This window comes from Simochromis diagramma, unplaced genomic scaffold, assembly GCF_900408965.1.
Source record: "Simochromis diagramma unplaced genomic scaffold, fSimDia1.1 OVJJ01000026.1, whole genome shotgun sequence".
NCBI classification, from domain to species: Eukaryota; Metazoa; Chordata; class Actinopteri; order Cichliformes; family Cichlidae; genus Simochromis; species Simochromis diagramma.
The window spans coordinates 6,570,423-6,594,308 of record NW_024386985.1 but is presented as its reverse complement, the minus strand read 5'-3'; the positions used below and the strand labels follow the sequence as shown (position 1 = coordinate 6,594,308).

General features: G+C 43.2%; 1 protein-coding gene across 2 annotated transcripts in view; it reads right to left on the bottom strand.

Annotated features, from left to right (window-relative positions):
- Positions 1-23,886, bottom strand: part of sema6bb (sema domain, transmembrane domain (TM), and cytoplasmic domain, (semaphorin) 6Bb) — a 134,643-nt gene that overhangs the window by 28,078 nt on the left and 82,679 nt on the right. For both annotated transcript variants that reach the window (XM_040040496.1, XM_040040495.1), the window contains 8 exons: positions 22,513-22,601; positions 21,540-21,757; positions 16,121-16,252; positions 15,007-15,156; positions 13,896-14,075; positions 11,280-11,420; positions 5,736-5,813; positions 307-365 (listed from right to left, as the gene is read on the bottom strand). In XM_040040496.1, coding sequence (XP_039896430.1) covers positions 307-365; positions 5,736-5,813; positions 11,280-11,420; positions 13,896-14,075; positions 15,007-15,156; positions 16,121-16,252; positions 21,540-21,757; positions 22,513-22,601 — 1,047 coding nt within the window. The remainder of the gene's footprint in view (positions 1-306; positions 366-5,735; positions 5,814-11,279; positions 11,421-13,895; positions 14,076-15,006; positions 15,157-16,120; positions 16,253-21,539; positions 21,758-22,512; positions 22,602-23,886) is intronic.

Below are 23,886 nucleotides of genomic sequence, written 5' to 3'. Positions count from 1 at the left end.
AAATTAGCTAAAACAGACACTGTAATTTTCTAACCAGCTCTCAGGCCTTCGTGTAGGATCGGAGCGATAAGCCTGGGGAGGAGTTAGATACGGCCGACCGCCGAAGTGGACTGGGACGTATTGTGGGTTTATTTGAGGATGTCTTCTGTGTAAACTGAAACCACCGGGCTCTTTCTCTCTTTTACTGTGTTGTTGTTTACTTCGAACATACTGAGCTTATGTAAGGCCTGCCAAAGACAAGAGAGCTACTTGTTTGAACGTTTGCAGAGCAACACAAACACACAGAGCCACAATCGCTCCTCTTACCGTCACAGTCGCCCAAGTGGTCCACGTTTCCGTGTTCAACATCTTGCTCAAACGGCAGTCTGCGGAGGAGAGGAGACACGGTCATTAATCAGGTGACACGGAGGCACGGCGACTCGGCCGCTGAGCCCACAGCGGAGATCCGTTCTGACACGGGAGACACACAGTGTTACACTGGGGCGTACATCTCGACGAGCTCCTCGCACTTAAGAAATCTCATTTTTTTGTTTGGCTGGCGAGAAAAATGAAGTGAAGAAGCCCTCGAGCTGCCTAATATCCCACAATAATCTTCATTATAATTTTAAAATACCACTCATGCCAGCAGCATCAATAATTAAACTAATTAATGCAATGAATTACAAATATTTCTAGGTCAGCAAAGGACTTCACATTAGAGATATTTGCTGTAGATATAAACTCCAAACTGTTGGAGTGCAAAGTGCTAAAGAGGTGGAACAGTCCAACACCATGTGTTTCGCTCATTAATATGCAGATTAGGGTGAGGACGTGCCATAATCATAGCATCCTACCACTTTTTACACATTTATGATCAGTGAAATATTCAGCATAACCTCAAACTGTACTGTACTGATTTCTGTGGAAAACTATGACATATTGTATTTATACAAGTCATTTCCCTTTTGGTCCAAAGGGGAGCATGAAAACCTCAACAGACAATAACATAGAGTATGATGAAGAGAGGAAGTGGAGAGGAAATGAGAACGGCTCACAGGCCAGGTGCACACCGAGACAAACACAAGTGCTTCTGATTATGGCTCGTGTCGAGGGGGAAGCTGCGATGGACGCAGCGAGAACGTTTATGTAGGTGTGTGAGCGCATGCAAGAGCGTGCCTGCAGGCTCCATGCGTTTCAGAACTCAGTTATAATGGGCTTCATGTGACTGGAAAGACCTCTAGTTAAGTGATTTAAGTATCATATAGGGGAAAGTGCACTTTTGCCCCTTTTCAACAGCACAGCTCTGGAAGAGAAATGCATAAAAAACACACGAAATCACTAAAAAAAACAGATCATTTTCATTCTGAATGATGCGTGCATGCATATGTTTCTTTATTTTTCCTTGGTCACGTGTAAATTAGCGTGCAAAAGTCTTGAGCTGACCCGCATTTCTTTATATTTCACAGGAAAATAAAAAATAGGTGCGGCGATTTTTCGAAACATGAAAAAATTATGAGAAATACAGTATTTAAAGCAAAAATAGAAATGGAAAATTTTAGTTATGATCACCTTTATTCAGTCTGAGCTCTCTGAGCAGCTCTCTGTCATCTCTGTGAGGATCTTCAGGGATAATTCTCCAGGCTTTTTTAAGGATATTTAAAGATCTTTGGACGTTTTTGCATTTTTTTTTCTCTTCTCTGTTAAAAAATCTGAATCCATCAGTCATTTTTTCCCGTTTGCCTTCCACTGTGACCATTTCTGATGAGGCTTCAGTGAACAGTACATGGATTATCTATCAGGTCCTGTGTCAGGTCTTGTTTCTTATGGACACGATTAGGCCGTTTGTCCTACACGTCTCCACTTACTTCAATTTTTTAAGGACACTATGCACACTGTGCTAAAATGTGCATCACGTTTCAGCCCTTTTTGGTGCAAAAATATGATTCTCTGTCTGTTAAACTGTGTGATCTTTGACATTTTTGTAGATTCAACTAAAGAAATGAGAACTAATGATAGTAACGGGCTGCCGCTGTCATTTTTGAAACTTACAAGAAAATCTTGAAGTTTGCAGTAATGAATACTGTAAAGTTTTGTCTGTTTTAGCATCAGCTATACACTCATCAGCTTCACGCTCTGTAGTGGAGCTATGTTAAACTGCACAGTTCCTATTAAATAACTCACTATTTAATTTATTTAATTTTACTGTAAAGTAAAAATGCCAAAAACCACTGATTTTTTTTTTTTTTTTGCGGATTGAAATGTGTTCACACTGGCAACAGCTACTTTTCTCAGCAGTTATATTTAAATGGGCTTATTATGTCTAAACTGTGCTCATATTAACCATTAACCAGTTTTAAATGATGAGATCAGCATATGTGCGCGCAATCCTCACGAGTCGAAGCTCAGACTGCTTCAAATATTTTTCTGCTCTTGGCTCTGTTTGTATTATAGAGAGAGAATATTTCCAATAGGACCATCTCAGGCAAACAGCTCTGGCTGACAACCTGCACTCAAAAACCTTCTGTTTATGAGGGGCAGTTAGGGATGAGCTGCTCCCAGTCCCCACCCGAGACAAATACTGATCATTTCACAGTGCGACTCATGAAAAGCTGCTCTAGCAGAGTCCAAGAATGAATATAAAGCTTGAAATGAGAATAACAGATCCCCTTTAAAGTTTGTCGGTAAATTCCTGTCCTGCTTACAGATGAGTGAGAAGATCAATAACGCTCTCTTACAACAGTAAATATGAAGCTTTAGCCAGCATGCCATTAGCTTAACAGTCTGCATGGTGGCGCTGCCCAGAGTGATCCTTAAGGTTGTGTGCTTAAACAGTTTCCTGGCCTCAGATCAAAGAAAGCTGGTGCAAGAGAATAAATAACAATATTTTCCCCCAGATGTTAAACTTATTAACAACTTATTAACATCAATGCCATATTCTTACAATCCAACACCAATGCGTGACCTAATGTGATCAGCTGAGCCTTAAATGTCACCATATAAGTATAAGTGAGCATTTAGCAGGGGCTCAGTTGATTTGATGCACGCCTTCTGTACGTTACCACAAAGATGTGCACGTTTGTAGCAATCACTCTCACATACGCTGTTTCATGGCACTGCAGCTACATCTGACATGTCAGAGCACTGACTGTGCATGAAAGCTGAACTTGGCTTGAGAAGTCAGCATTGTGTAATTAGCTAAAGGGTCAAACAGCAGCAAACATTTTTGCTTTTAAAGCCTAAAAAAACTGTGACAAATGAGTCCAAGTGTGCTGTGAACCTGCAGCGGTGCCATCCTAATAAAGAGTAATGTTATGTGCTCAGTTGGCTGCGTCTCCCAATCGGCGGGTTGTTCACTTTGTATACATTAGACGTGTCTGTGGCTCTGTGTGCGTGCCCACTTCTTACTGTTTTTCATTTTCAGTGTTTCTTTTCTTGTATATTCTCACGGGTATTTTGGATCATTGTTTAAAGACTTCATACAGTAACTAAAGAGAAAGTAATAAAGACCACAGTGTGGACCCTGTTACAGCACAGCTTCCCAGTAAGGGTTAGTGGAAGTAGTTCTAACCATCATTTCTGGATATTTTGATTCAAGAAGCTGCTTGTCTTCATAAAGTTGTATTGAGCAGTAGTTCTTCAGATATTATGAAGTTCTTTCGGTTGCTTTTTCACTTATTTTCAGTCCAGTCCTTGTTCCTGAGGATCTTTTTTGACCTTTGAATCATTCAAGCAGAGAAAAGGCGCCGAGCTCAAGGACCGATCCAGTGTTTTGTCCTCACATAAGAGACGACTTAGCAAAGAATCAATTTGTTCCAGTTTTTTTTGTTGAATCTACAAAAATGCCTAAGATCACACAATTTGACAGGGATAATTCCCAAAGAGCTGCTGGCATATCTCGGCATGTGTGAACAGAATTTGAAAGTCATGTCCTTAAAGAGGGGGGGAGGGGGGATCCAGCAAAGACCTGACACAGGACCTGAGAGATGATCTAGACTTCCAGCTGATCGTCTACTGTTCACCGAAGCCTCATCAGACATTAATAAAGTGAAACAGGAAGAAAGACCGAGGTATGAACTGAAGATCAGTAGAACAGGCCTGACGGAGAGATAAATCCACATTTGACATTTTGGGACAATGATCGCAAACACACTGACACTGCAGTGAAATCATGGCTGGATTAGAACCCACAGTGGAAGCCCACAGATTGGCCTCCCCATCCAGCCAGAGACCAGAACCAAAGGCAGAAACATCCAAAGAAGAGCTTTGAATGTCCTTCAAGAAGCCTGGAGAACGATTCCTGAAGATCCTCACGGAGCTGCTTAGACAGGATAAAGCTGCTCACACCAAACATCGACTATAGTTGGATTTATGTGTATGTGTGTTTCAGTAAATCCCTGCACACGTTTTTACTGTACCACATAAAGATTATGGGTTAACTTCCCCTAATTTTTTATTATTTAATAACCATGCTTTGATATCCTGAATGTGCCAGTTAAAAATGCCCCCACCCCACCGACACACACTGTTTCTGTAAGTGTTTTGTTACCAAATATTTTCCTTTTTTTTTTTTTAGAAACAATGTCGATTAATTAATTTTGAACGTGATTTCTTTTCTAACCTCCTATGGGCTTTTTTAATTTCACCTGCACTATCCGCTTTTCATTTTGTTGTTATTACGCTGCTTTGCTTCTATTGACGCTTCATTGTGCAAATAATTAAGACAGACGTATAAAAACTGGTCGGTGGTAATCACGAGTGGACACTTGATGTATTTTGAAAATGTTGGTCGGTACAACTGACAAAAGACTAAATTGGTGGCTTACGGGAAAACAAAATATTGAAGTGTCACAAAACTCTTGTTGGCAGAAGCAAATCCTGATGGCTCTACCTTTATTTAAACTACAAAACAGCTCTCCCTCAGAAACTGCATCTAACAACACGAGCCGCTGAGCTCTCCTCTCGCACCGGTTTGGAAAGAGAGGTTGCATTATTCCACAAAGAGGAAATCCACGGTAACTCAATGCAGAATCGATTGCCGAGTCGACCGCCCTTGTTAAATCAAATCAAGACCAACATAGAGGCCTATAACAGTATAAGCAGGCAGCCCGGGGTGGTCTTTAAGGCCTGTGTTGCCTGTTCGGCTGGCACTACACCTGTGTTTGAAAGCCTAATTCAATAAGCAGCTTGACTAAAGAGAAATCTGATTTCTCTGGAAGGAAACAGCCACAACTGGAGGTGAGCTGTCAAGAGAGGCCGCTGCACTTCACACACACACAGATTCATGTAGACAACGCTCTGTGTGCGTGTGTTACGCAGAAAACAGAGAAACATGCAAAAACATCGAATCCAGCTAAACACGTACACGTTTTACGAGCGCCACAATAACTGTGACGCTGTCACGTACGTGGAGAGGTTACTCCGAGGGCACAGATGTCACTTATAAATATAAATCATTGCAAATAAAACCCAGCCACTTCCACACTTAAGAAAAAAATGCATGGTCTCCATGGGTGGTCTGCTGTCAGAAAAGTAACCTTGAGAAGTGATAAAAGTTCAAAGAAATTCAAAGGAAAACAAGTTGGATCAAAGCAGCAGATCAGAGAAAAACTGCAGGAAAAGCACACACAGAGCTTCAGAGCGACATAAAGAAAGAATTTTTGAAACAGTGTGTCAAAGAATTTGTTTTAAATCTAAAAGTGAGCAGTGTATGATGTGGTGTTGTAAATACATGAAAAAACAAAAGAAGGATGCCGTACCTGGTTCCAGGTCTGAGGAAAGAGCAGGTGCTTCCTCTGGTCCAGCCACAGTAAGGGTCCCTGGAGGCGATGCAGTTCCTGCAGAGGAGAGGAAACAAATTATTTGACTGCCTGAACCCTGAAAAGGTTCCCAGTTCTACTTTGGTGCCCGTAAGTGCACAGTGTGCAGCTGCCGCCTTAAATCGGTCTCTGGGTCAAAACAGCAACTAAACACAGAGACTGATGATGTCATGAAGCAGCTGATAACAATCTATTCAATGTGGCTCCCGGGAAATCACACTGGTGAGGTAATGCGTTACAGTTTTATTCATATTAGCTGTGAATGTTTATGTTAGCTCAGAAAAACAGCCACAGATGACATGATTTTAACAATGATGCAAACTGAAACACCTGCACAGGTAACGTAGCTAACAGTCCGCTGTCAGAGAAACTAGAGGGGAGCAAAGAGGAGTCTGTAATACAGCGCGCTGTTAGAAGGAATACATTCAATAAAAAGAAATCTGTGTTTGGATATTTCATTGATGTTACAAATTTAACTCTTACTCAGAGTAACCCATGTTTCTCTCTTCTGATCCAAGTAGTTTCTGTCATATTTCAGGTCTGTCATTGAACAAAATAACTGGGTATGCATCGCAAGTTAGTGATGTTGGTTTCTGAGTATGCAGCTACCTTTGGAAAAGGGTACAAGGGAGGTCATCAAATGCTGTCTATTTGGGGGAAGCGTTAAGGAAGCTTGGCTGCTAGATTTGCAGATTGTGACTATAGCTGCAGTTAACTGACTTTCATTAGCCATCACCCTGCTTATCTTTCTGGTGGTGTGCTCATGGATTAGACCAGCGGTCCCCAACCTTTTTTGCGCCACGGACCGGTTTATGCCCGACAATATTTTCACAGACCGGCCTTTAAGGTGTCACGGATAAATACAACAAAATAAAACTAGTACCGGTACCGAAAAAAGGAAGATTTATTCATAACACACGTGAAAAGACCCAGGAACACAGAGTTAACGATCAAAACGATAACCCGGTACCAAACGACTCACGGACCGGTACCGGTCCGAGGCCCGGGGATTGGGGACCGCTGGATTAGACCATACTAGACCAACTAAAAACTCCTTGTCATAAAATATCTCCTGATTACTTTTTCCTTAACTGAATCCACTATAAAGCAAATACTGATAATTAGGAGTGATGGTGTGAATTTTTTAGATGGATTTCCAACTCCTTGAAAGTCACTGACCTTCAAGTTTTACAGCCTGCAAAACATGTTTGATGCTGTTCAGTGCAGTGAATATTTTGTCATTTTTGAGAAAAATCAATAGAGGGCAAGCTAATAACAGAGCTGTGAGGAGGGACGGGCGCTTAAAAAACACTTCCTGAAAGACTGAAACTGAATTCTTGATGTTTAACTTGGTGACAGTTTGATAAACGGTCAAAATAAGTCTTTCGTAAAGGTTCTGATCATGGAGCTAAATGTGCAAAGGGACCTTAATTTAAGACTTCTTAGGAGACTGTAGGAGTCTCAGCAGAGATCTGAGCTTTTCAACAGCAACCTTCACCAAAACGGATTCTCAGCATCAGCACTGCCTGAGGTTTTTCATCTAAATTTGACTTTCAAAAACATGAGTCATAAATTAGATATGTTAACACTATCACTCACTTCATATTTTTACTAATTCTCTTCAAGGTAAAGTCAGCCAAAATATTCCGGTACACTTCAAATTCATTCTGTGTGTTCACAGAAAAAAAGTCCTGGCTCTCTCAATGGGAACAAAACAAAGTGGCTTGGACCGGCCCACATGTTACTACTCCAGCCAACCAGCCGCAGGGGAAGTTATTCCATGTGCACGGACTGCGTGTGCAGGACATCACTGTGAATCCCTGCACATTTCCAGACAAGAAAACAGCCGATGAATAACCACAGAGAGGAAAAAGTGTTTGTGCACATGCTTTGGTTCATTTGTGGGCATGTTTTCGGTCTTGTCCGTAATTAGGCGAACGTAGAGAAAGCCAGCACAAGAGCCAGATGTGAGGCAAGCTTGCAGGAACTGTTTACAAAGCATATGTAGTAAAATGTGACTTTCAAATATTTTTTCACTATAAAGCTGCTGACCAGCTCCAGCTCACCGGGACGTTTTGCAGTGGTTGGCAGGAGGTCACATTAGTTGCTGGCTTTGGTTACGGTGGGGAACAAGAGGCACCTTTAATGGTTCCCCTGTGAAAACCTTCTAAAAATCTAAACAACTAACTTGGTGCTTTTTCCTCTCTTGCACTTTGAACGGCGTGTTTGTGTGTTTTAGCTATGACAAAAAGAAGTCAACATTCAAAGTCTGGAACATTTCTCCTTGGGTCAGCTAACTCAGTTGCTAAATGTCATTGTCCTAGCAATGCACGCCCATGAATTTGGAGCAGTGAAGGGAGGAGTGTGTTTATTTGGCTGTTAAGTTCAAATGTCAAACTTTCTGAAAAATTGCTTACTCCATCTCTAAAAATAAAATGGCATGTCCTTGAGTGCAGCAACAAATCTCCCCTGTTCACAGCTCCACTGATAATGTAATGCTGACAAAACCACAAACGCCACAGACTGCCAAAAATGTGTCCCAAAGACTGCAAGTTTTAAACAAAACTGGTGTCAATAACACTAAACATATTTCGGATAAGAGTATTCATCTAAACCACATATTTAGAGATATCTAAATATATATATGTCTGGTAATTTTTTGCTTTTTTGGTGGAATGATTGCACAGCATATATCTTTAATGGCTTTTTTATTTTAAAAGAAGTCTGAATTGCTTTCAGATGTCTCTAATTCACACAAGCTCAACGTTATGGCCGATGGCTCAACATTATCTTTTAACTTGACAAGGCCTAGGCCAATTATGTTTTTGACTAGAGGTGATAGTTTCTCTTTGCAGCGTTAAGAGAATTTGTTTGACAGCACTCATTGGACTGACCAAAACTCAGAACCATGGGAAAGTCCAAAGAATTTAGTGAAGATCTCAGAGGGAGAATTGGACTACCTCCTATCAGCAGCTAGATGACTGAAACACAGTCAGGTGTTCCAACTGGACATTGATCCCAAAAACACATCAGAGCTGGTTGGGGAGTGGATAAAGCAGGCTAACATTAAGCTTCTGGAATGGCCTTCCCAAAGCTAATGAAATCAGAGGACGGCTCTTAGAAGCCGGGTCTGTGCCAGGAAACCATCTGATTTAGAGAACTTTACCAATTCTGCCAAGAAAAATCGTCAAATATCAGCCAGAATCATGGCAGAAGCTGACGGTGACTAAAGGCGTCTTCAAGGGGAAACTTACTAAGGTGTATTTAGACAAATATTATAGGTACAGCTATATCTGCAGCACCAAACCAGCTGGCAGTCTTTCTTTTTACCAAACTACCAGCACAGTAACAGCAAAGGTGCAAAAGTTAAGGACAGATGGTGTAAAAGATGGGCGTAGGTTTAGAGTCTGCAAAATGAAGCAAGCATAAAATGTCTTTTAAACCTTAAGACTGTCTTCTTTCTAATGACCAGCAGGGGAAGACTCTGCATGCACCTTTAATGATATTCTGCGCCAGAGCTTAATGAGCCAGAGTTAAACGACATCAAAAGATCCAGCTGTACGCTCGGCACACAGCATAAAGCCGAGCTGTTACTATGAAATACTGAAGATTTTATTTAAAAATGCAAGCATATCAAACAGGATTAAAGTCAGGTGGAAAGGAATCTGCACATCAACTGTCATCGCACTGAACCAAATTCAAAGTGCTCAAAAATATTCTTCAAAGGTAAAAAAAAATAGACTTGAAGCCAGCGAAGCATGACTAAGAAATATTTAACCTATTTGCACACAGAAAATTAACTCTCATACACACATCGAAAATAAAAGTGCACACGCCATACACACCTCAGAAAGCATGCGAGTGCTTTCTTAATGTGCATTACACGCTTGTACGACTCACCTGGTTCAGTGAACACAACTGCACGCCTCATGTATCAGAGTGTGTACCAGTCTGTGTTACTGTGTCAGTGGACTCTGAAGGGCCACAGCCACGGGCAACTAGACTGAAGTGTGATTCTCTCCAGTGTGCAGACTGTGTGGGTGTGTGCAGGTGAAACAGCCTTACTTTGAATAAATCTTTATGTTTAATTGCAGCACAGCCAGGCTTCCAGAAATGTAGTGATGAACAGAGTGATCAGGAGGGTTGGGTGCTAAGTTACTAGCTAAAGAGTAACGAGCTTGCTTTACAAGGATCATCTGTACACTGTGTGGATTCACAACTACTAAATAGTGCTGAAACAGAACAAAAATTAAGCTTTAATTTTACTCATTGAAAGCCAGACTGAGCACAGATTTTTTTTAGATGATCTGTGAGCACAGTTAACAGCAAAGCAAGCATTTAAAATGCTCCAAACAGCACCAAGAGCAGTCGCTAACTCACATTAGCTGAGGTGATGACTGCTGTGTGACCGCAGCTACCATATCTGGCACTTCTCTTTTCCTTTTTCCTCTTTGCTTCAAAGATGGGGACCAGGTCTGCAACCGCTCGCAGTGAGTTTTTGTGTTCGAAGCGCATTTGTGTGGCTATAAGACGCTAACTCAGTCTGCTATCAGTTTGCAATACAGTGGAGTCAAGTTGGCAATTACATGCATCGCAATCAACTGCGATAAATCAGTGCAAATCTCAAATCTGTTGATGTCTGCAAACACAGAACTTCGCATTAACTAACATTCAGAGTCGACCCAAAACCTCACAGATGTTGAGGAAATTCACAAAGATAGTTGCTGCAGGATGCTGATATATGACACGGGCGACTTTGCTTTAATCAAACCAGAATACAAGCAGTTTGTTGAGAGTCGAGTTCCTTACTGCGAAGACGCACACTTTTGATCTGCACTTTTGCCTCCCATCACCTTGTGATCTCGGTTGGTTGCCAAGAGGTTGAGGGTGTTGCTCACTCAAGTTGGTCACTGCAAGGACATTTCAATCTGGACTTTTTGGAGCTGGCCTTTTGGGATTTGTGGAAGTATTTGGTCGTTGGGTTTCGGAAGTGTTTGCCGCGTAAGGTTCGCTTTTCTGCTCCGTTTCTGCTCAACTGCAGGACTCGTTCACATCATTACTACTCTGCTATCAAGTTAAAATATCATGAATTGCATTATCAGCAATTATTATTACTGGAAAGTAAAATTATGCTGCACACGACAGAGTAAAACAAAAATAATACACCACTATTTTAATTGAATTTATTACATTAAAAGCCTTCACTTGATTTTATGTCAACTTATTCACCTATTTTATTAAAGTTTGACTCGTTTTTACTGTGCTGCATTTAACAGATTGCCATCTCGCTCAAGGGCAAAGCGGCAGATGTTATAAGTTGTAATATTGTGTTATTATTGCAGCAGAGATGCGTCTGCTACAGCTGCAGCTGGAAGGAGGACACTTGTGAAGGCCAGATGGTTCCTCGAGGGTCACCTAACATCTCATCTTTGCCCCGCTGCCCTTCTTTGCTATTGTGTGAACGTTTTTTTGTCGGAGGCTTACTTCATGCATCGGGAGTAAAGCTGGCATCGTGCCACTGGTACTCTGACCACACAGGACGGGAAGGCGAGGAGCAGAGTGTGGCTCATCCGGTCTAGAGTCAGGGACAACAGCTGCCTGGCCTGCAGAGAGTCCTCAGCACACCTGCAACGAGCACACACACAGATGCAGATACACATAAAAAAAATATCGTTTAGAATTACACAATTTCAATTACCAGACCGAGGCAGCACATTAAACCTATGACCCCACTCTTAGCTTTACAGCTGGAAAAAAACTCCCTAATGACCAAATATGAAACACAGCCAAACATAAACAGCTTTATAAATAAAAGCCATAATAAAAAAGTAATTGATTAGAGAGACCATGCGTGTAGATGTTACAGTATCAACCCAAAAATCCACGGCGCTGATTATAGAAGTTCGAGGGGTCGGCTGGCCATCAAATCCAGCACCAGGAGCTGAATCTCATCTAATTGGCACTTAGAGCTGCGATAGCTGGCAACGACCTGCCTTCACGCAGCTGATTTATACCTTTTTATGCACATGTGCACTCATGCATGAGTTGTATCTGGATGGTTTATGGTAATAGCATTGCAGCGGGCCCACAGTCATTAAGAAGAATCTATCATTCTGCTAAGGCCAAGCTGTGAGTCAATTCTTCACAGCCAATATCACAAAAGGGAGAGGGGAGGCGGGGGGGGCAGTGAAGATGAAGAAAAGATCACGCAGCTAATAAATGTAGGAAAAAGGCAAAAAAAAGAGTCTGGTAAAGAGAAAATGAAAGACATTCGGTGATTTTAGGTGATTGCTTGGTTCACTGTGGAAGCCGACCTATCACAGGTCAGTGTTTTTTGTCTGTGATGACTTCTTAATTGAGAACTATGTTAGCTGCCCTGTTTCTGTGTGACCTGATTTGTCTGTGGATATAAGGTGAGTCTGCGGTCTGCAGAAAAAAAATGATGTGATAGTGCTCCATCTCCTGATTAGCTGGATCCCTGCTGTGAAAGCCCGGAAAGCTCACCTCACCGCGCGGACCAAATTACTCCAGTCCACATAAGCTTATTCACAGGACCCTCTCATTTCACTTGCCATCATCTCTGTCCCCCACTTTGTCACATCTGACAGAAATTGGTGTTTGGGGGCAGATGGAAAAAGAAAAGAGAGTGGTAGATACATGAATAACAAGTGAAACCGTGTGAGGAGATGGGATTGTGTTGCCAGTCTGTTGGTTGAAGGAATAATACTTTGTTTCCACAGGGAAAAAAAATGGCATATATCAGTGAGCACAATTAGCTAAAACAGAAAGCTCGTGTTTAGAAACATGTACTTTGTTTTTTAAATGACTCTAATTAGCCTCGGTAAAAGATAATCACCAGCCAAAGCTGCGTGCATCTGTGAGGCAACCCCCCCCTCCCAGCCCGGAGTCATCCACCATCTCAACAAAGAACAAAAAGAAGACTGAAAGGCTATTGTACCCTGTGTTCATTACGTAATGATGGGCATTCAGAGGAGCCTCAAAGCTGCGCGCCTCGTGCAAAATGCTAATTAGAACGGATCAAGAAGCCCAATCTACTCCGATCTTCTGCCAAGATCCAGATATTAAACGTGATTCAGCTGCAGTCTGAAGATAAGGGGTCAATTTTCCTGACAATCTGGAACTTTGGTCAAGATTAAAGATAGTGTGATTTTATCATCGTTTCATTACTGATGTTTTCTCACTAATGCTGCTCTTCTCAGGCTCGTTAGAACATGTTGAGATTTCTCGATAATGAACATTAACCACTTTTCTTTTCTGTTTGCATAATTCCTATTCTTTGCAGGCCGTTTCATCTCCTCACATCTGCCACAATTACGTACATCGCACAACGAGTAGGTGAGCTTTTCTGTATGATTCGACGTGTTTCCGAGACAAGTGCTTTTGTCTCCCCTTGCAGCGCCTCTTTTAGTAAGAGCCACATCACCTCCCCGGCTCCCCGCGCTGCGTATACATCAAAGCTAGATGTCACTTAACCCCTTCCTTCCCTCGACCTGCGTCATCTATTTGCGAGCTGTTCCACGCCAAGCTCTCTCACTACCCAGGTTTGTGCCTTAAAGGAATAATAAAGAATTTCTTCACTTTCGTGTCTATATAACAAATACCAAGCCTGCCTGCGGGTAGTTAGTCACATAAGGAAAACAACAACTTTAAAGCTTCCTGATTAACATGTCACGTACTGTACATCACGCACGGATGTGATATAAACTGTCTTCACACATGCACTGGAGCCCTGAACTTTACCATGCATCACTGAGTGGAAGTGCATGAAAGAGTCCGATGCAGTCCATGTGATGTCTATTTGCACTTATTTGCACTCGTGTGGGAAAAGCAAAGACGCCGCCTGAACCAAATGGAGTATTTCCTGTGAGGACATGTCTGAAGTGTGCTCCATGTGGAAAAGGACAGCTTCAGACGTTGTCCTCACCTAAATCCCCCGACGCCCGACGAGTTCATGTGTGAAAACGGCTCATTTTTAATGAAAGAAACCTGCCAGCAGTCTCCATCACACATTATTCACATCTACATCCAAAAACACGTGTGTAATTCTTAATCAGATCATGCTTTGTTGTACTCGCTTACTTATCGGGGTTGAAGCCCTCCAGTTCTTCCAGGAAGATGTTGCTATTGGTAACGGTATTGTCCTGGTTGGGCATGATGAGAAACTTGAGGATGGTCCCTCTGCTTGAGCCGAGGAAGAGGACGGTGCGGTTTCTGTAGGGCCCGGCCTCGGTATCCACCACAATCTTATTCAGCTGGTACCTGAACCGCAGGGGAAACAGAGCGCTGCGTTAATGCCACGGCGCTGTGCAGCTCATTTGGGACTCACTTCCACAAAGTAGCTTCTGGAGGTGAGTTTATGATTTAAGTGCATTACAAATTATTGGTTTAGATGTAAAATACGGCCTGGTGTGAATTTAAATCGTGATATGCCATTTTCACTCGAGTCACTGGAAAATGATATGAATTCCTTAGAGAAGAAACCGCTCATCAAATTTGCATAATAAACTAATTACGCCAGACGTTTCCGACATTAATAATATTACTCAAGTAAATGGGTTTGTCCTAGGACAATAGCAGAGTGCTGCTGATCCACACAGAGTTCTGTGTGTGTGAGTAAGTAGATGAGAATAGAAGCCATGTTGTGCCGGGTGTTTAATATTCCTCGTGCACCCGGTCCCCATAATCCCCTGGTGGCTGTGGGACTCCGTACGGTAGACAGTGGGAGGCGGGGGGGCAGGCACCAGTATTTATGTGGGACTTGATGGGCCACAGCTGCTTGCCTGCTACCACAGGCTTCAACAACCAACTTATGTTGGTTGCTGTTCAGCAAAGGGAGGAGTTCATGTAAATATACAGGGTTACAGGCCGTTTCAGATCTCATACACACCGCATCTCCTCTAATTAACTGTTGCGACTTGAACTGTTAAAGCGTAATTAATGTGCACCCCCAGTTTCATTCATTTTCAACTTTGGTTACAAAACAAACAATTGTGAGCATGACAGATTTAATTTGTTTTAGCTGTTACAGCTGAACACGGGAAAAATGAAATATGTCCATATATATTCTATATGTATGGACATACTTCCAACTGGACAGATATAATAAATCAAATGTCTCACCATTATGTTGCAAAGAGATATTTATGCAGTTTGATTGAATAATATAGCAGTAATGCTCGGACCGTCTCACCTGACCATGGTTCTCACTATCCAGGGTCGTTGTCCCAGTGATGGGACTGCTTCATCCATCAGAGGATGGGTCTTCACAAAATTTAACATCTCATCGGGGAAGGAGTTGGAGGAATTAAACTTGGATCCTTGAACGGCACAACCACCGGGTCTGGGGAAAATAAGATTAAGCATGTTAAGCACAAAGATAGTATTATATAATTAAGCAGTCTAAACAGTCTGAGTGTCTCACACTCAGACAGATATCCTTTTTTTTTTTCCAAAAACATACTGATCTGGTTCAGTTAAAAGGACCTGACATATAAAGTAGAAATAAAGTGACAGATATGCACGAGCACAAGACGTAGATTGGAGGGCAACAAGCTTTATCCTTGTGATAAGGGATTTTTCTGCTTCAGTGTGTATCAACAGACTTTTGTCTTTCCTACTTATTTAATCATATAAGAAGCACAACCGTAGCTTTAGTTCACAGGACACATCAGCTGAGGGTTCAGCTGGGACCCTTCCATCTGTTTGGTTGATTCAATTCAATTTAATTTAATTTATATAGCACAAAATCACAACAATAGTCTCCTCGATGCATTTTTTAGTATAAAGTAGACATCCTACATTAAAACTGGGAAATCTTATAAAGGCTGCACAATTTACACCGCCCCCTCCCGCCTCCAGTTCTCTGCAAGCCACTTTGAGACCCAGACATTGAAATCCCAGCTATTCCCCCTTTAATGCTAAGCCTGCTCTGGTCTATGCTTGGGGTTTTTGCTGTCTCCCCATTATAGGCTTTCAGTGTGTGTGAGAGGAAGAAGCTCAGCAGAAAACCACACTGCCATATATATAATTCGCTGCAGATGGAATAACAATCCTCCATTTTTCCCAAAGTGTTCCTGACTGAAAGACCCAGGAGTAAAATTCACTCATGTTACTTTGCATTGTCTATATGCCCTTTGGGGATGAAACCCTACCCACGAACGACAACCTGCAAAACACATTTTCCAAAGAGTCTTACGGCCAACTCTGACTTCAAAACAAAACTTTACAACGCAGCTTTATTCCCCTGATCATTCTTTGATAACAACTCGAACACAGGTGCACAAATTGATTACCGCCATCTGCACCTTGGTTTTGGGATGACTTCATCTGGAACAGGCGTCCAAATAGACTCTGGTGATTTCTGCTCCTTAAACCTTCCATCAAACACAGCAGCCAGCTGCTCCATGTCAAAAGCGCACACCGCCGAACCTGGAATGCTACAGAGACAGAGACGGGCGATTGATAAAAACACTTTGAACTGACACAGAATGGCTCAGTGTCAGCAGGCTGTACGTTCCAACGAGGCTGCGGGAAGAAGAAGTGACGGAAAAGAGAAGATGAGGTAGATTATAGCTCGGCTGAAAAATAGACTGTGAAACTTGAAATAGGAAAAGAGTTAAAATATAGAAAGTCAATTGTGACAAGAGAAAGAGACAGACACCCGGCAAAGATGACAAATTGGATATGGGCTGTTCATATTTTGACATCCATTACTGGAACACAAAGGAAATCGGTAGTGAGACGAAGAGAAAAGCAGGGTAAGACAGATGCTGTCAACTCTGTGTCCAAAGAATAGATACGCGATGGATGCAACAGCTAGATTAGGCCCGTGAAAAGATCTTGGCTGGAATTCCTGAAATATAAACCAAACAGGAAGTGAGTCACTGAATATTTTCTCTTCACAAAAGGGGGCAGAAGATTCCCGTAAAGGAAACGAACCCAACAAGATGTTACAGTAAAACGCCTGGTGCACCTCGGAGGTTGTTCAACTACTCGCGGACCCAGCGAAAGGGCGCAGAGCATCTGTTCTGAGAAGCGTTTGTGTCCCACACTCGACACGAGCAAACACACACTGACAAAACCAACAAATACAGACACATTCACACAAAGTCAGACTCACTTCTGAGGCCACGTTTCTGTGCTTCGACTACGGAACAAAGGAGTAAAGAGAGCGGTGTCAGGGTGAGATAAGAAATGAGTTTTTGAACATGCTTCCTCCTTCCACACTGAAGTCTCTGTGTCCTCATCAATGACTAATGGAGTGCGTGGTGTGAGAACAGTGACTCAGTATTAATACCTTAGAGATACACACACACATTATAAAAACCTGAGACTGAGTCACCTGGAACCTGCTGCTACATAAAACCCACAGAGTCCCCGTCTGTTTATTTCCTCTTCTCACGCTTCCTTCAAAAGTAAATGTCCAGCTGGTGAATGTGAGGGTCTCTGAAGCTTGCCCCCAGGACGCTGCATCAAGCTGAGAGGCGTTTCTGTTGATTGCCCCTTGAAAGCCGCAGCGTTTGTTTGGAACGGCAGCGCCTGAAGGCTGGATTTTGGTAGCAGTAGGGAGCCGCGCTCTGCCGATGTGCCGTTTGATCGGGTCACGCCGTCTCCCTGGGTACTTATCGTTCGTAGGCAGGAATGTGACTCGACCCCGGGCGGCACGGCGGAGCTGCGGGCGTATCTGTGGACGATACGGCGTCTCTCTCGGGGCTGCAGGCACCAGATGTTATGTTTGACACATCTGCCAGCTTTGCATCACCGCCAGCTTGGCTTCCTTTCTCTACCTTCGCCCGCCCCTCCAGCCCCCGGCTCTATTTTTCTCTCTCGCTGCAGGTCACTGGGCTTGGCCCGTGTAGGGCTCGGTGTCTGACAGAAGCAAGCCAAAAAGCCTCGGGCTGTTTATCTCACAGAACTCTCCTAATTATTCTCACTCTTATTTTTATTCTCTTTGTCTCTCCCACTATTTTTTTAAGTCAGTGTGTGTGTTTTCTCACACACAAAATTCATTTCCAATAATTTTCCTAGTTACTCCCTCATACTCGAGACTGCTTTCCCTTTGTTTACATCTCCATCATTCCTTCAGCCTGCTGAAATTTGCCTTCTTTGCTGGTGTTGAGTGGCAGACTGTCAAGGCTTACAAAGACTCGTGTGATGTTTGTCTGAGAGGACTTCTGTGGAGTCTGAAGGGCTTCCTCGCTGTTTAACAAACTCACTGACAGCCTGAAATATTTTCACACCGTCCAAACGGACGCGTGACACCAGGATTTTACAGGACGGAAGGAAAATCTTTTAATTGGTGGTTTAACTCTTACAGAGACTTTGGATATATGTATTTATAGATTTTACATCAGGGTTATAAAATTTCTGTTCCGGTACAAATATAGAAAGATGATTTTGTTCAAAAAAAGGTCGAGAAATAAAATTTGTAACCTGTAGCATTTCTACAGCCAGGCTTAAAGCTTTTTTCTGAGGTTTCTGATGAAACTGTGGGCTGTCACTGGGCAAGAGGCTCCCGTAAAGTATGTTGTAAAATGTTATAAAAAAAGGTTTACTGGAACCTTTTCCACTTCTACCATTTGGATCATTTGTGCCTTTTTGTTATGTCACAGATAACGTTTCTATTTTCCATTTATTATATTTTCCAGCATTCTGTTTATATTTTGCCTTTCAATCTTAGCTTATGTTCGAGTTGCTGTGTATCTTGGTTACTGCAGTATTTAGTTTTATGCGTTTTTGTTCCCGTTTCTGCATTGGTCTCGTTGTCTTTCTTTGTTCGGTTGTGTCTCTCTTCCTGTTTTATTACCTTCCCCACGAGTTGTTTTGTTCGTTATCGTTAGCTGTTCCTACCTGTATCCTCTCCCCTCATTATACCAGGAGTATTTAGTGTCCCCCTGTCCTTCATTGTGTCCTTCGTCGTGCCCTTTGTCGTGTCCTGCCTCTGGGGAGTGTGTTTCCTTGCTCCATGTCTCCCTGAGATTCCTAGTTTGGGGATTGTTTATTCCAGTTCAGCCACAGTTTATATTTTTGTGTTTCTGAATTAGTTGAGCATTAAAGCTCCCCGTTACTTAACGTTTGTCTCACGAGTCCTTCATTTGTGTCCACATCCTGCCCGCCACGCTGCTGAACTTTGACAATTATGTTTTTCATAATTTCTCTTGATCTTTCCCTTCGACGTCCGTGTGGATTTTTCATTTTCTCTCCAACTTAACCTCCGTGGCCTATTTTGACAAACAAACCTCGCTCTTAAACTCTCGCTGTTTTGGGTGCCGTGGTCGTTCCACGTGCTACCTGTTCCTATCCACTGCCCATTTCTCAAGAAACAGCTAGCTGCCTCATTATGTATTCTGGTGCCTTCTCTGCTTGCAGACCCAGGGGGTCTAGCTTGCACAGCTGTGCATCCTGGCATCGTAAACCTGTTCTCCTCCTGCTCCTTGTCCTCCTCATTTCCCCTCCTCTGCTGTGTTTTCCCACAGGGGCATCCTGCTGTCCGACCCCTGGGATTCTTTACAACCAAACCCAAACATGGCCTCCTGCTCTCAGGATGCAGCAGATTTACTCTGTTTTCCATAAAATATTTTTCTTCCATTCCTGGGCGGTTATAACAAAACTAATGAGCTGTCAGTCTGTTCCAGGAGAAATAGACGTTTTTAGCTGGCAAAACAACGACAAATAAAAATAATGAGAATGGTTTGTTTTCATTACCAGCCCCAGGTAACCCTTCAGTTTGACATCCCGCTGCTCTTTTTTAAAGATATATCATTTATTATATAAACTAGGAAACACAGCTACCAGAAAGCTCCTACACTTTCTCATAAGTTTGATGTTTCCATGACCTTTTGAGCATCAGGTGTGCAGGAGGGTGGTCGGTAGGAAGTCTGGACTCCTCTTTCATTCCTGTTGGGAGAGAAATGACCCTGGGCTCCGGCGCTGGATCGACAAAGGAACTGGCAACCTGGGGTGATGTTATGTTCTGGAAACGGAGATGAAATGATCCCACAATGATCCAAAACAGTGGAGCAGCTGTAAAATGGAGTACGTGGCTCACAGGTGGAGATGAGTAACTCCCGAGCGTCCAGGGGAGACAGTAAAACCCTGACTTCATTCCCATGCTGCAGTCCAACACTGCACAGGCCAAATAGCAGGAGAGAATGGCTCTTTCCTCCACTCCCGGGTCCCTCTTCGTGCTGTTTTCACTGCAAGCTGCCAGCCAAAGCAATTTGTCTGGCAAGCACTTGGCCAGTGTGGCGCAGTGGGCCACACCGGGGCCAGTGGGAGGTTTTTTTAGATCACCTCACACATTCTCTGTATCTCTTTGTGTTTACTTTCCTCTTTATCTGTCCATCTGAACCTCCTTTTCTCTCTGGCTCAGCTGCAGGTTATTTAAAACAGGGCCCAGCGGCAGGTTGCGCAGGCAGGTGTGGGCGTGTGTGTATTTAGCCGGCGCGCTTCTTCGGTGAGCTGTAAATGCTGTTATCTGGGAACTGCTGTGAATGTTTCCGAGTGTGCGAGTTTGTGTGTGCATAAAGCATCCATCTGTCTCTGCAGGCAGTGGCCCCCACTCGCAGCGGTGCCCTTCCAAACACGCAGATAAGATGCAGCTGATGAAACAATTTTAGATGTCAGAGAACGCACGTGTTGTCCGTTATTGACTTCCTCGTCCTTGAGTTTCTCATCCGTCTCTTCTCCTCTTTATCTTTTTTCTCCCTTTTAAATGTACTTGCCTCCTCTGTGCTTGTCCCACCGTGCACCTCCCGCGCCCGCTGCGACAGAGCTCCATTATATTCTAAAAAATAAAGATATTCTTATAATGGGACCACTGATTGATGGCAGATAGGCTGCTGGTGGCATTACAGTGAGAGGTTTGGATTGCTATCGCACCAAAAAGAAGGCGGTTGCGAGCATTTCCAAGTGTGTGCTTTAAAGTGCTTGCTCTAGCAGACACAGCAAATGCCATTGAGGTAGTGTAACATGAGTGGGCCATCACAGAGAAACTATACTGAATCCCGCTCTATAATATGAACCACTTAGACTGCAATATAGTCATAGACTTTCATCCTTCTGCTGCTCGGAGGACGCAAACATTCAGAGCAATTTAGGCTCAGACTTAGTTCTAAGATGTTGCCTTACAATGCCGAGAAAAACAGCATCAAAGTGCTCGGTGAAAGCATCTTCAAACGCAGCATGATAAGCAGATTACTGTAACTGTATGAGGAAAGAGACATGGGATTAAAAAAAACACTGCCAAGGCTCATCGTTTGAGTCAGCTGTGACTTACATTTTCTTTTCTCACTTTTTCTGGGTTACAGTTTGTGTTGTCTTTGGCTCTGCTAATGCCCTCAGCCTGCAGTAATCCCCCACTTACCGGGCAACATCTCTCCTCCTCCCTCCTCCTCTCAGCGTTCTTCAGTTTAATCGTGTCTTTCAACAAATCACCCTTTTGTCCTCCATGAAAGCATTCCATGTGTCTTAGATTACTCTGTACTCCACAATCCTGACCTCTGCACCCCAACACAGGCACGGTCGTTTTTCTGGAGCTTGTAGGAAACCTTGCTCTTTGTCTCAGAGTCGGCGAAGATACAAACTATGGTGGTCCACAAAAGAGGCGACTACACACATGTGCATTTCTTTAAAAACACCAACCATGACAGAGACAGAGACAGAGGACCTTAAGGGGTCTTAAGTCTCCCTGTGTGTGAGAGAGTCTCCTGTTTGTGCAGGTACCTGTTGGCTGGTGTGGAGAACACCCCCAGGATGATGTCCCTGCCGTGCATCCTGATGATGGGGCTGGTGGAGTGGAGCAGGTTAAAGTAGAAGTGGGAATCGCCGGGCACGGAGCAGTTCAGACGGGCCTTTAAGAACGACGTCCACTGCTTCTCCAGGACGCGCTGAGACCCGCCTTGATCCCGCTTGCATACCCGGGCAACACGTGACACCACCACCTGTGAGGAGCCGCGAGCAGAGAATATGATACTTACTATACAGAACGAGCACAGCTTGCTTATTTCTCCGATGACTCCAAAGCTGGGCAGTTAATATTTCCTGAGGTTTCATCTTGAAAACTGCATATTAAAAAGCTCTTTTTAACTCCAGGGCGATCTCTGAAGAGTCATTTGCATGCTATTTGCAATGTGGAAACCCTTTTTTGACAGATCATTGTTTTATAATGCTAAATCTAATATCAATTATTCATGAAAATGTCAGTGCATCTCAAAATTGCTTCTTTGAACACACAATAGCGATGCTGCTTAAGTATCAATTTACTCTGCTCTCTGTAAACATGTCGCAGGGACCTTTTGCAAACACTCCCCAAATGTGAATTGCTAATTTATTAAAGAAACAGGTTTATATTTATTTATTTTTATTTTTAATAAAGATGCAGCTACTGCTCTGGGGGCAAGAAATATATCAAGTCAGTAGAAAATCGACCAGTTTTTCTTAGGTTAATACAGACAGCTGGTAATAACGTGACTTGTTGCATTAGATATGCACGTAAACAAATACAAAGGTGAAAGGTCATCGCAGTTTTTAACAGAGAGATAGCAGACCTGCAGCTCTCTTCATGCTTGCATTCTAATGATAGATTCCCACATTTCTCTCCAGTTCTTTTTAAAAGATGCTGTGAATGGACCTCAAGGTAATGTGAGAGTGCTCAGCAGGGGAGGAGAATATATTGCCTTCGCAATGACTTCTTTACCTTCTCCAGGTAATTGAACTCCATGGCTATCTCTCTGAAGAAGAAGTAGATGTGAGGTCCCCACTCCACGGCACTGACGAAATACGGCTCTGTGTCGTAAGAGAAAGAAACACTCAGAGAAGCAAACAAGAAAGGCGACGTGTGCAGGAGTGGTGCACGGAGAGAACAGGTTTCATGAAGTACAGGCGAGAACGAGTATAACAAAACAGCATTTCTATTTGCAAATGCATCATTAATTCCCACAGCAACCGAGCGACATGGGGGCAGTGAGAAAGAGGCAACAGCCATGCTTAATTTCATTACATGGTGAAAGGGGATTTCACAGCAAACAATAAGCACATTATGACTCCCTCGTGCTTCCGAGGAACGAGGCAGGCGTGCCTGGGACCTTCTAAAACCTGTGTGAGCATTAAGACCAGGGGCTCGGGCAATGTGATTGGCAGGTCCACTCAGTCTGGTGACAGTATCCACCAATCACACTCTGTATTTTTAGTTTGTAGCATAAACACCAGAAGAAGGTTTCTAATAGCACTGGAAATGCAAAGTGTCTTACTCTCGAATATTCGAACTGTAAAATAACTGTAGGATCTTGCGTTTCAACGAATAACAAAAGCCGTAGTCTGTGAAAAAAGCTTTCATGCACTGTGATTGGCCCGCTTGTTTCCAGCAGTCAAAGTCACCAACAAGTGCACGCAGTGTTTTTCAGTCAAACGCGTCACGTCAAAGGAAGCAGACGATGCGGCACACGGCGTTGAAGGGGCATGACGGGCTCAACGGTGGAAGCATTTTACCTGCATGCTCGAATAAACATACACATGTGCCAAATGTAGCGTGTATCTAGGAGCATGGCTGTGAATAATGAATACACAACGAGCTTGTTGCGAACACAGCTACCGTGCCAGCGACGCTGTCATCACAGGTATAATTTATGGTGGATCTGTGGCTTTTTTGATTGACATGTGCATCATGTATTAGATTCATGAGGCACTTAAATGGTTAAAAACTGAGTATTTTTACAGGTTTAGATTAGGCCTACTAACAGATTCTGCTGTACTATCACAGCAGCATATAAAGTTATTAAAATTAGCTTCCTTTCCCCCTGAGCCAACAAAAATATACAAGGATAAAGTAAAACTTTGAGATCCTGTTGCAGGCCCGGGGGGACAAACGTTTGGTCGGACACTGTGTAATATGGGTGATTCTGTGAAAGAGGCAGCTCTGTGTACAGCTAGCTGCCTGCATGCTGACTCAGTCCTGTCCTACCAGCATATGCATCGATCCACGTGCTGCTAAGTAATGTGGACACAAACTCCAGCCATCAGACTCACATTAACATCGACAGCAGGCGTGATGCTGAGCGCGCTGCGCCGACAT